We start from the raw sequence: 13018 nt of genomic DNA, 5'->3' as shown, positions 1-13018 counted from the left end.
TATCAGTATTAGTAGTAGTAATAATATTAATACTAAGGTAGACTGCTTTTATATTGTAAATTAGAAAAAAAAAAAAAGAAGAAAAGAAAAATAACGCTGGATTTTCTATTTGATATAGATGATGTGGAAACAAAAACTCGCATTTTGATATTATTATAAAATCTAGGGTTTGATGAATGGCATTAATGCTTAAATATTATTACAAAATGATTTTATGATGTATATCTATATATTTTTCTTTTTATTAAAAAATAGCAATACAAAATCTTCTTTATTTTATTTTCAATACAACATTTCGACTTCGAGCATCGATTAGCGTTTTCGTCCGAAACAAACAATAATAATAGATCAATATGATATACTCGTTGCTTATCAAAATATTAGATTATCATATAAAAATATCATGCTGCACTATTATAAAACGCTTTCCTCTTCTTCGTACGCAATATTATCATTTAACATTATCATTATTATCATATCATCATCATCATCATCATCATCATCATCATCATCATTATTATTATCAACACCACCATCATCATCATTATTATTATAACTATAATTATTATTATTATTATTCTTATTTTTATATTTTTACTCTTCTTCTTCTTCTTCTTCTTATTATTATTATTAATATTATAATTATTATTATTATTATTATTATTACACAATATTCGGTTGAATTTATTCGCTCAATTGCTACGTCTTTATTTGACGGGCGGATACGTTCCTTCGAATAGAAAATAAAAATTCTTCGGGAACGATAATAATTTTTTTTTTCTTTTTTTTTTCAGAGAAAAGTACATTAATAAGCACAAATTTTTTTTTTTTTCTTTCACCTTCATTATTATGGTATTTATGTATATATATATATATAGAGAAATATCAACGAATCGATCGATCGAAGCTGTTGTCAAGTTGGAATGTGCATTATATAATACAAATTAATAACATCGTTACGCATTTTAGCAAGAGAATAGCGTCGATCGTGATCACGAACGAATACGTATGTAAATATGTAGGTATGTATATTATGTACGTGCGAATGCACGCCCGAAGCGTCGCAAAATTGTCCATTAGAAAATATTTTTGATAATCATTCAAAACTTCCCGACGATTCAAACAAATTATAATTATTTAATTGAGATTTTTTTCGTTTTAAAAAAATTTAGATAGAATATTTGTTTCTTTCTTTCTTTTTTTTCTTTTTTTGTTAAATTATTACATAGGAACATCTGGTACAATTTTTGTGTTGTAGTGTGCGTGTGTGCGTGTGCGTGTGTACGTGCGTGTGCGTGTATGTGTATACGTGTGTTTATGTGTCGTTATACGTATGTGTAGATAATTATTGTTATTGTAACAATTTCGAGACATTAAAGTTATGCTTTTTGAACGCGGGAAGTTATCGCGTAAAAAAATTCGATATATATATATATATATATATATATATATATATATATATATATATACATATGTGCGTGCGAACAACTTAACGCTTCGCTTCGGGTCGATATAATTCGCTAATGAATTATATTTTAATTATCGACAAAATAATAAACGTAGGAAGTGCGCGTTTCATTGTAACAACAAACACATGGAGGAACAGACACGATCGGACAGTCCTATTTATATATATATATATCACACAGTGGAGAACACATAATATATAACATATATTTCTTATAACAAAGATATTATATATATATATATATACTAGATTCTATTTCGATTTTATTATCATTTTTTCGTTTTCTTCTATTTTTGTTTGTTTGTTTGTTTGTTTGTTTGTTTCTTTCTTTCTTTTTCGTCTTTATCTCTCATCAACGTTGTTTCTTAGCGCGTTTACTTTTTTTATTTCTCTACTCCCGCTTCATTCCCGCACATAAATTTTATCATCGTTCTTTTCGTTTCTTTACTTTTTTTTTTTTGCCCCCTTTTCTTCCCCTTTTTTTTCTTTTCTTTTTTTTTTCTTCTTCCTTTTTTTCCTTAATTACATTTAATAATCCATCGGTAATCCTTAAAAGCACGCGATCACGGCGCAAGGACAACAATAATTTACGCTTAAAAGAATTTCAGAAAAGGCTAAGTCAAAGTAATTCCGCTAGGCATGCACGATATCACGAAAGTGGGTGGTGGGGTGTTTTGGGGGGGTGGGTTGGGAGGAGAAAGAGGTAAAAAGAAAAAAGAAAAAAAAAGAAAGAAAGAAAGAAAGAAAGAAAAAAAACGAGTGCCTCTCACCCTCGGAAGCTCACTCTCGTAGTTCTCTCTTTAACTTATCAACGTTTTCTAACAATGAAATTATCGATTAACTAATTGTCCCTTTAAAATCGATCGATCGATTGATCGATCAATCCATTTGATCGATTTTAAATTATCAATACTTGAAAATTCGCAAAATAATTATTTCTGATGCTCGGAAGGATAGGATCATCATTGTAATACAATCTTTTTCGATTGATGATCGAAAATCTCTTTCGATATTTACGATCGATCGATATGAAAGAAAAGATTGAGAGGAAGAAAGAGAGAGAGAGAGAGAGAGACACAAAGAGAGAGAGAGAGAGAGAGAGAGAGGAGAGAGAGGAGAGAGAGAGAGAGAGAAGGTAAGATTTCTCGGAAGATCGTCGGGTTGGTTTGCAAATCCAGCATCTTTCGCGTGCGAATAATAAATACTTTGTTACATTGTAAAACTCGAAAGAGCGTAATGTCGCGATTCGTCTCGACGATCGAAAAAAAGAGTGAAAAAAAGAAGAAAAAAAAAAAGAAAGAAAGAAAGAAAGAGCATCTCAGATACTTCGACGATCGAGAAGCTTGGAAAAAAAGAGGAGAGAAAAAAGAAATGAAACGAAAAAAAAAAAAAAAAGGAAAAAAGCTTCCTCGATCGCGATCACATTATTCCATATCGTTGAATCTCGCTATTATCATTTTCGTCTGTCTCTTTTTTTATTTCTTTTTTGTTTCAATTTTTTGAAAAAATAAAAAAAAAAAAAAAAGAGAAAGACAAAGAGAGGGAAAGATAAAAATTGTGCAAAAATATTGTTGAAATCGATAACGATCGTCGGGAAGAAGTGCTTTCGCGCTTGCTTCGAGCTTAGTCTGAATTAAATATCTTTTTTTTTTCTTTTCTTCTTTTTTTTTTCCTTTTTTTTTTTTTTTTTCTTTTTTTCTACAGCTTCGCTGCAACGAAAGACCGCTGGACGTATTGAGAAAAAAGAAGATAAATGGATAGGGAGAGACAAAGAGAGAGAGAAAGAGAGAGAGAGAGAGAGAGAGAAGAAAGAAAGAAATATTATATATAGAGAGAAAAAAAAGTTTGGGGAGGAGGGAAAAAGAAAAAAAGAAAAAATATTTAAAGAAAGAAAATGATAGTTTAACACCTTCCGCCAGCATCGATTAAGCGAGCAAGAAGAAAAAAATTATTCGGAAGCCTCGCAAATTTTGTTATTTTTTTTTGTTTCTTTTGTTTTGTTTGTTTGTTTGTTTGTTTTTCTTTTTTTTTGTTTTTTATTTTAATTTAATACCCGATCGTCATAGTTTCGACGTTTTCTTGGGCTTGAATTCATTATTTTCTATTTATATGTATACATACATAATACATATATATATATATATATAGACAAACATATATATATATATATGTATGTATGTTGTAATATGATATAAATTTGTATAATTTCTTTTTCCCCTGGACCTATTATTCTTTTCTTTCTTTCTTTCTTTCTCTCTTTCTTTCTTTCTAACTCATCATCATCATCATCATCATCACCCATTGCACTTTGCAAAAAAAATCTTCCACCTTATATATATATATATATTGCGCGCGCATGCATACCCACAAGCACACGCACAACACACACACACACACACTCCCATATCTACACATTCACACATTGTACATACGTACATGCACACGTAAGACTCGACGCGCGCATTTTTTTTTTTTTCTTTCCCGATCACACGACAAACGCGTACGAATCGAACGATCATCTCGATCTCGCGGAGTATCGTTCGATTCGACGGAGACCGCCAATAACAATCAAAAAAAAAAAAAGGAGAAAATAAGATAATAGTGAATTAAACAAAAAAAAAAATTATTATATAACGATCATTTCATCTACCTAATCCTAAAGAGGCACCGTCGGGGCACGTGCTCCGAGAAAATGGCGAGAAAAAAAAGCAAAATAAAGAGGGATGGGGGGGGGGGAAAGGTGAGAGGAAAGGGACGAATTGAGATGCACGAGGGAAAGTGGAGGATGTGGGCGGGAGAAGGAAGTTATTTTTTTTTGTTTTTTTTTGTTTTCTTTTGTTTTGTTTTTTGTTTTTTTTTTTTTTAGGGGGAGTAGGGATTATTTTTTTTTTTTTTTCTTCAGAGGACTTTTTTTCTGGCCAAAACATTTCTCTCGCGCACGCAAAAATAATAAATCATCAGCCTATTCTCCCGGTACCATTTAGACGAAATACGAAATTACAATAAACATGCAAAATGATTTATTTATTTTATTTTTTTTTTTCTTTTCTTTTCTTTTCTTTTCTTTTCTTTTCTTTTCTTTTCTTTTCTTTTTCCTTTCCATACTCGTTGTCAAGTTCGTTGAGTCGTTTCGACGATATTAATATTAATATTATTATTACTATTATTATTATTATTATTCTTGTTATATAAGTTTTCTTTTCGTTTCGTATTTTTCAATCCCCGTTCTTTCTTTTCTTTTCTTTTCTTTTTCTTCGTAACTACTTTCGGTCAGAGTACTCTTCTCCGCCGAGTCGGATAGATTCGTCTTCTTGAAATTGTATCATTTTACGAACTAGGAGGATACCTAATATGATCGAATTTAATCCCCATCGTTGTAATTCAAATAACGACGAATCATGTCCGTTCGAATTGAATTTTTCCTCGTAAATATTTTCACTTCTATGTTCGTATTTGCAATATTATTATTCTGTTTCTTTCATTATATTTTCTTTTTTTTTTTTTTTTTTTTCATTTTCCCTATTTGATTTTTACCCTGTCTCATAATTCCGGGTCGTTTTCTCGACGCATACGATTATTGTCGTTTACGTATGACGTCCGCGTTACTTGTGTTACCTGTGTTACATAGTTTTGTTTTCTTTCCTTCTTTCTTTCTTTTTTTTTTTCTTTTTCCCTTTTCTTTTTTTTCCTTTCATTTATATACTTCACTTGTTGCATCTTCCTTTACCATTTGGTATCGAGCGTGCATTTCTCGAGAGACGTGGATGCCGCCGCTGTCGATGCGGTTGCTTTTCGTTCCGCACCTGGTGCAGCGCTACCGCTAAATGGATTACTTCGTTTGTTCATTTCTGAAAAGAGAATAGATATTACATATATATATATATATATATGTTTGTTATTTGTGGTTAACCCTCTATAACATCAATCGACCATCAATATCTTATCGATTTATCCTCGCAAATTTAATCGTCGCTTCGAATATCCAAAGTTTTCAATATCTTTAAAATATTATTTATCAAATTATACAGTAATGTATAAACTGTTATCATAACTCTCACGTTATATAATTATCTTGTAGATCATAATAAAAAAAAAAAAAAAAAAAAAAAATAATGAATAAATAAAAATAAGATTAAAGCGTTATAGAGGATATTGAATTATTTTTCTAGATTATTTTTTAAATGAATTTCATATGTATTAAGAAAAATTCGGGGATATTGTGTTTGTTGCATACTCCTGATGATAAAGCTTTACGTACCCGAAATCAATAGCATTATTTTACGTCTTGCACCCCAAGCACTTATTCCGATCTCGCAGAGGTCCTTTTCCGTCAGTGATGGAAACGTAGCCATGTCCACTTCGTGCGACGTGAACAGGCCTGACGATAAAAGAAGACCGTTTGAAGATCGTTTAAGCCCAAAAGCATATTTTTTTTGTTTTGTTTTATATATATATATATATATATATATATATATATATATATTCTTTTTTTCCTTTTTATTTATTTCCATCGATACGATGCAAAGCATGCATTTGAAGCGTGTGTTCATTTTCCAACGTAACATATACGTGTACGTATATAAGAAAAAAATGAGAAAAAAGACAAAGAAAAAAAAAAAAAAAAGAAAATATTACTTACGATTATATTTCTCAAGGCCAACGCTTGTTAACATACTAGCAAGATCGGTATATCGTTGGGATGTTATCTTTTTTAAATGCGAGGTCGGTGTGTGATCCATGTAATTCGAAGTAGAACCGATTTGACCAATTCGATCTTTACTCGAGCCGATACCAAAGTCCATGTTTGTATTTAACACAGGTGTCATTGGTTCTTCCCATAAGTAGAATGGATCAGATGAAGACAACTCCTGCGTTTGGAGAAAGGAGGATGAAGAAAAGAAAAAAAAAGAAAAAAGAAAAAAAAAAAAAAAAAAAAGAAAAAGTAAAATAAAATGAAAAATAAAATAAAATAAAATAAAAATTATCGTCCGATACACATCTTCGAAGTGATAAAAGCTAAAGAAAATGTTGGACTTTATACTGTTTCAATTGTGTAGAACATTAAAAACAATTTTGATATTATTCTCCGATACTGATTCTTCGAAATGATAGCTCTAGAAAAAAAAAAAAAATAAAAAAAAAATCACCTTGTTCAGTTCAGTCGATGATAACGGAGCAATAGTCTGACTCAGGCCATAACCTGACCAAGTCGACGTTGGTACTCGATACTCCGAAGTGTTTGGTTTATTTTGTACAGCTAGAACGGCCATCATCTTCTTCTGCTCGTAATCGGAAGGCGTAAGATTCTGTTGGGCGGCCATCTCTAACGATTTCTTTTCACAGCCTGGTGCTCGACGATCGGACACCGAGAGATCTGATAGCATACTCGACAAGTCTAACGAAAATAAACAAAATATTTCATTCACTCAAGAAGAGATTATTATATTGTATATATGTATATGCACATATGTACATATCTTTTTCATCTTCTTCTTCTTCTCCTTCTTCTTCTTCTTCTTTTCTTTATTTCAATTAAAAAAGATATTTAATATTTACCTAAATTAGGATTAGTCACTGTTGGATTCACCGGTGATAAATTTCTAGGGCTAATAGCTGGACTAGACAAAGAGCTTGAAACGCTGCTCAATGAGGAATAAGCTGTAAAGAAATTTTCACAATTTGTTTATTTATTTGTACGAACGAAGAAAAAAAAAATGATAAATAAATAAAGAAAATAAATAAAAATTTTTTACTAACCACTGCCTTCCTTGCTATCCGACAAACTATTTGCCATTCCATGAATTCCATGCAAGCCTGTCGATAAAGTAGGATGAATTTGTCCAATATCATTCAGGATATGATTCGATATTCCGTGAGAATGGGCCATCATGTTGTTGTGCATCATGTGCTGCGTCGTTAACAGATGATTTAAATGCCCGTAAGGATATGGATGATGAATTGGTAACGATGAAAACATGGACGGAATTGGTGGTAAACTCCAATGTGGCGAAAGTCCCATTGGATTAGGTGAATGTGACATTGGAGAAACACAGCATGGTAAATTCTGTGTGTTCACGGTCAACATGTTCGACAAACTCTCCGGTATACCACAATTGATAGCATTCGTACCTGTTAATTGACAGAGAGAGAGAAAGAGAAAGAAAGAGAGAGAGAGAGAGAGAGAGAGAGAGAGAGAGAGAGAGAGAGAGAGAGAGAGAGAGAGAGAGAGAGAGAGAGAAAGAGTGAAAAAAAAAGAATAAAATTAAAAAAAAGAAAAGAAATAAATTCCTCGGTAATACGTTATATTATTAAATTATGATAAATGCTGACACCAAACTCCATGAAAGAATGTAATATTTATCGATATCTATATTTCTTACGCGCTTTGTAAAAGCATTAAGTACTTCAAAAATTGTGAAATATGTTTTCAACAATGTTGCAATAACGCCTTACCGTTACCATTCGTGGCGTTTCCTTGAAAAATATTGCCAGCATTTGGAATGTGATAAGTGGTTGGTATTTCAGCATTAACTCTTGGCTCCTCCAAGCCAAGAAGTTGTTTTCTGGCTTCGTAAATGTTGCTGGCATTTCTTTCGATTCCCTTGATAATCACGGAAAATGTACTTTGCTTTGGCTTGTGCCTCACGTTTATGAACACGTCGAGGGATTGCATCAATTGTGAAATTGTTTCTGTATCGATCGACGACATGTAATCCTTAGGGACATCGAACATAAGTACCAGCGGTAGAGATCCCTGAAAAGAATATAAAAAATTAATGATCAAATTTTCTATCTTAAATTTCTGATTACAAATGAAATAAACATTGTAATTTAATTTTTATTATTACTCACGACCAATTGTTGCCGGGCTAAGTAAACATTGTGAATACCACCGATAATAGTAACATTGCTCTTTTTCAAACTAGGAATATTCGGATCGCTGGCATCGGGAAACATGATTTGTGTCGATGTTCTCTGCATTATCATCTTAAGATTGCTACTTGATTTACCAAGAACAATGCTGTGATGATGCGGCGATATCTCCATCGACATTTGTACTTGAATTTGACTCTAAATAATAATAATAATAATAATAATAATAATAATAATAATAATAATAATAATAATAATAATAATAATAATAATAATAATAATAATAATAATAACACCATCAGTACAAAACGACAACGACAACAATGACAATAATAATGATAATGATAATAATAATAAAAAGAAAAAAGGAAGGAAAAAAGAAAGAAAGAAAGAAAGAAAGGAAGGAAGGAAGAAAGGTAAGATTAGGAGAAAAAAATAAAACTAGGATAAAGACAAAGAAGGAGATAGAGATAGTGATATTATGTCGAAATAATGATTACTCACAGCTAAGTTTTCGCACATATAGTGAATCAAGAGTACGGTCGCCTCCTTTACTTGCGAAACTTCCCACTCGCAACCCTTGACGAGAACCAACGTGGCGTGCAATTTCGGTCTGGTACGTAGCATCACTTGAACGTTGTATTTCTCTTGTATCTTTACTACGTAAGGCGAAGTCGCGTCCGGAGTACGTTGTGATGCTCCCATTATTGGCAATTCAAAAGAAAATATCAACGGCGTAAGATTCTGCAATAATACGAATACAAAACAATGTCACGACTATTTGTCCAATTTACCTCTCAAGGTTCTTTTAACCATCAAATCACTATTATCTCTTCTTAATCTCCTGCGATTACAAAAAAAGAAAAAGATAGAGAGAGAGAGAAAGAGAGAGAGAAAAAGAGAAAAAAAATTTATCCTTACGAAACACACCGAGTTCAAAAACGAAACGGGAGACTTAGTAAACGAGTTTTTACGATCGGACAATTTTGATATATAATATTTATTTTTTTAAAGCTAATTACGAGAGAGAGAGAGAGAGAGAGAGAGAGAGAGAGAGAGAGAAAATAATATTTTATCTTTCACTTTACTTGTATATTTTTTTTGTCGAGAATTATCATTGAAATTTTGGTAAAAAAAAAAAAAAAAAAAAAAAAAAGAAAAAAATGACGTTTACGTGATACACCGAGTTACAGAGAATAGAAATATATTATTTGTACCGTTAGCTTTCGATGAAAACAAATCTTTGTTTCTTATTTTTATAATTTTTTATAATTTTATCTTTTCGAAAGACTTAACTTACTTAATTGCAATGATAATTGATAACGATTTCCTTATTGACCGATTGAAAAAATGAATTGCAATTTTTTTTGTTTTCCTTTTTTTTTTTTTATTTTTTTTTTTTTTTTAACGATTTATTTAGGCTTACCCTAACTCGTGCACGGGCACGCTCAATGCCATCGATTTCTCCAGCAATGGAAACTTGATTGCTCTTCTCTTGATGATTACTGCGGTTACTATCTGGGAAATGAATGTGGCATCCAGTTTCCTCCATCACTCGTTTAATCGTCAGTCCACCCTTTCCGATAATGTGTGAATGGTCGGTATAACTGACATCCATTTTCATGGTCACTATATTGTTTTGCTAAAAATAGAAGAAAATATTTTTGTTCTTATCATTTTATTTTCGTTTATAGTCCCGTTCGTTTCTTCGTGGATGATTATTATTCTTCTTCTTCTTCCTCTTCACCCTTTTTATATTCTTATTTATCGTTTTCTTTGAAAGCAAGAAAGAAAGAAAGAAAGAAAGAAAGAAAGAAAGTAAGAAAAAGAAGAAAATAAAGAAATGAAATAAAGATATTGAAGAACTTAGAGTCACCAGTCGATACCTCGTTAAAAATAAATACGAATGAAAGGGATAAAATGGAGGACAGAACGTGGCAACGATCGCCGACACCTTGAAGAAAGAGAGAGAGAAAGAGATAGAAAGAGAAAGAGAAAGACAGAGAGAGAGAGAGAGAGAGAGAGAGAGAGAGAGAGAGAAATAGACACACGTTTGCTCTCTTCAAGCAAGTAACTAGGAAATGGTACACCTCTCTACACGGCACATTGACTTTTATGCACACACATACGCAAACGAACGGGCACGAGCGAGCACACACAGAGAGAGAGAGAGAGAGAGAGAGAGAGAGAGAGAGAGAGAGAGAAAGAGAAACAGAAAGAGAGAGAGGAGCAAACATAGATACCATACACACATGCATTTCGAAGTGAAGGAAAGCGAGCCCTGTCGACTTTAACGTCGTAGATCGTCGTATTGAGTCACGCGATCACGCGACGATCCTGTCAATAATCGCATTTGAACTTGAATTATCTTCTTTTTTTATTTATTTCTCTCTCTCTCTCTCTCTCTCTCTCTTTCTCTTTCTCTTTCTCTTTCTCTTTCTCTTCCTTTCAAAGAGATCGTGTTAATTAATTAAAAAGAAGAAAAAGATGATGAAGAGAGAAAAAGAAAAAAAGAATGAAAGAAGAAGAAGAAAAAGAAGAAGAAGAAGAAGAAGAAGAAGAAGAAGGAAAATGAAAAGAGATAAAAGAAAAGATAAAAATATGAGGGTTAAATATTAAAAGTCAATTAAATTCGTATTAACATTCACGAGAGAATACCCACGACAAATGGAAGCCGTAGCGATTGTTTGTGTATTTGTATAAAAATTGACATAACGTTGATATATTTATATCATCGGCATGTCAATGAAAAAAGTATTCCAGGTGAGTCATAACTTGACAGATATGCGTACGTGGAATAATGATCATGATTATATCTCTTGAATCGACCTTTACTATACACGTATAACGGAATATAATAATCGATATTCCTTTCGGAGCAATAACTATGTCAACGAATATTCGAGATTAATGACTTATCAAATACGAATGTGTATGTGCATGTGTATATGTATATATGTATGTATGTATGTATGTATATGTGTGTGTGTGTGTGTGTGTGTGTGTGTGTGTGTGTGTGTGAGCGCCCGCGTGTATTTGCGTGTCTCGTATGGTATGGAGTACACTCGATTAATAAAAAAAAAAAAAAAAAAAAAAGTTAGAGATTTTTTTTCATTGATTTTCATTGATCGATTTTATATATCGTATTATTGTTTAATATGTAGAAAGAAAATACAACACCCTCACACCCAAAAAAAAGAAAAGAAAAGGAAAAAAAGAAATATTATGCGTACATAACACGTGTTCCTTTCTACATAAGGAATAATATTGTTTTTTATTTTACGATAAGAAAAGATAATTAGAACAAATGACTGGCTTTTATATAATCTGTTGCAATCTAAGTTAATACAAAGGAGGAAAAAAAGAAAATGAAAAAAAAAAAAGAAAGAAAAAGAAACAAAAAGAAGAAGAAAAAATAGAATAACATATCCACGTAAAAATATTCTTTTCGTTTATTTTATATATATATATATATATATATATATATATATATATATATAAACATATTAATATATGGTATAATAATATGTACGTATATGTAATAACGGAACGTTGTTTTTAAAATGCAAAAGGAAAATTTTAATCGTTTCGTCCGATCGTTAATTGTAAGATGACGATACGCTTTCTTGATTGAGAATTATATTATAGAACATCGATTATCATATATGCATATAGATAAGATATATTAATATGTCTTTCTTCCTTCTTCTGTCGAGTTTCCGATTCTTTTTTTTCTAGGCAATCCTTCTCTCTGTTAATTATGTACAAGACGTTAGATTTTAATTAATAAAAATCAAAAGGAATTGCGGAGGCGTGACGGTAAACGAGCGAGCGTAAAAAAAAATCTTGTAAAAAAAATTTGAAGGTGAAAACGATTTATTTGGACTTTTATCTTTCGAACTATTTTTTCTCTGCACGCGCGCACACACATACATATATATACATACACACATACAAGCACATACACACACACACATACATTCGGTAAAAGTTAAAGTAGTACTGATAAAGTGCATTTAAATGAAACTCATTAAGTGAAACTCATATAATTAAAAATAATAAAATGATGATTTGTCTGTGTTAAATGATTACTGACAAAAATGAAAGTCGCATTGCGTTAAACCAAAATGAGAGGGAACTTTTGTTAATTGAAAAGGAACTAATTCGGTGCATTGAATTCTATGCTGGGGTTCGATTAATTACGGATTAATTACGGAACGAGAAAAACAAGTGAAATAAAAACACATTGCGCGTGAAAGATATAAAAATATAATGACAATGATAATAAAAATAAAGATAACAAATTTATCTTATAAAAGATAAGAGAAATCCGTATAAATTTGATCGATCGAAGAAAATCGATGTTCAATGCTCAAGGTCGTTGTACTTATATACTCTTTCATTATTGGTAAAATGGTTAAACCTCTAAAGTCTCTTGAAATTGATCATCAATCGATCGATTTATTAAACTTCCACATGTTCGATTGTCGTATTAGATAAATCAATAAGAAATTTTTCACTTGTTACTATAAATTATTCTTTCAATTTTCCTTTTTTCCTTTTATTCTTCTTCGTCCTTTTGTTTTTCCTTTTCAATACAATTGTTACTATAAATGAGACTCACCCTAGTGTCTAGAATCTCCATTATTTTCTCCTTAGCTGTTCGCACGTCATCTG

The 13018-nt window shown here is 31.5% G+C and overlaps 1 protein-coding gene across 8 annotated transcripts in view; it reads right to left on the bottom strand.

The window, feature by feature from the left end:
* Nucleotides 1-4679: 4679 nt before the first annotated feature.
* BicC (protein bicaudal C) overlaps nt 4680-13018 on the bottom strand; it is a 40348-nt gene continuing 32009 nt past the window's right edge. For 7 of the 8 annotated variants that reach the window (XM_035883568.2, XM_035883571.2, XM_035883569.2 and 4 more), the window contains 11 exons: nt 12966-13018; nt 9768-9983; nt 8846-9085; nt 8321-8539; nt 7922-8222; nt 7226-7597; nt 7025-7126; nt 6616-6863; nt 6108-6336; nt 5727-5846; nt 4680-5316 (listed from right to left, as the gene is read on the bottom strand). The exon at nt 12966-13018 is cut by the window's right edge and continues 27 nt beyond it. In XM_035883568.2, the coding sequence (XP_035739461.1) occupies nt 5192-5316; nt 5727-5846; nt 6108-6336; nt 6616-6863; nt 7025-7126; nt 7226-7597; nt 7922-8222; nt 8321-8539; nt 8846-9085; nt 9768-9983; nt 12966-13018 (2225 nt within the window). In that variant the 3' untranslated portion in view covers nt 4680-5191. The remainder of the gene's footprint in view (nt 5317-5726; nt 5847-6107; nt 6337-6615; nt 6864-7024; nt 7127-7225; nt 7598-7921; nt 8223-8320; nt 8540-8845; nt 9086-9767; nt 9984-12965) is intronic. The other variant, XM_085660692.1, reaches the window with a different exon arrangement.

The sequence above is a fragment of the Vespa mandarinia genome, chromosome 12, assembly GCF_050613455.1.
Source record: "Vespa mandarinia isolate Hongniang chromosome 12, ASM5061345v1, whole genome shotgun sequence".
In the NCBI taxonomy this organism is placed as follows: Eukaryota; Metazoa; Arthropoda; class Insecta; order Hymenoptera; family Vespidae; genus Vespa; species Vespa mandarinia.
Note: the sequence above shows the minus strand (reverse complement) of the source record. Positions and strands in the feature narration are given on the sequence as shown.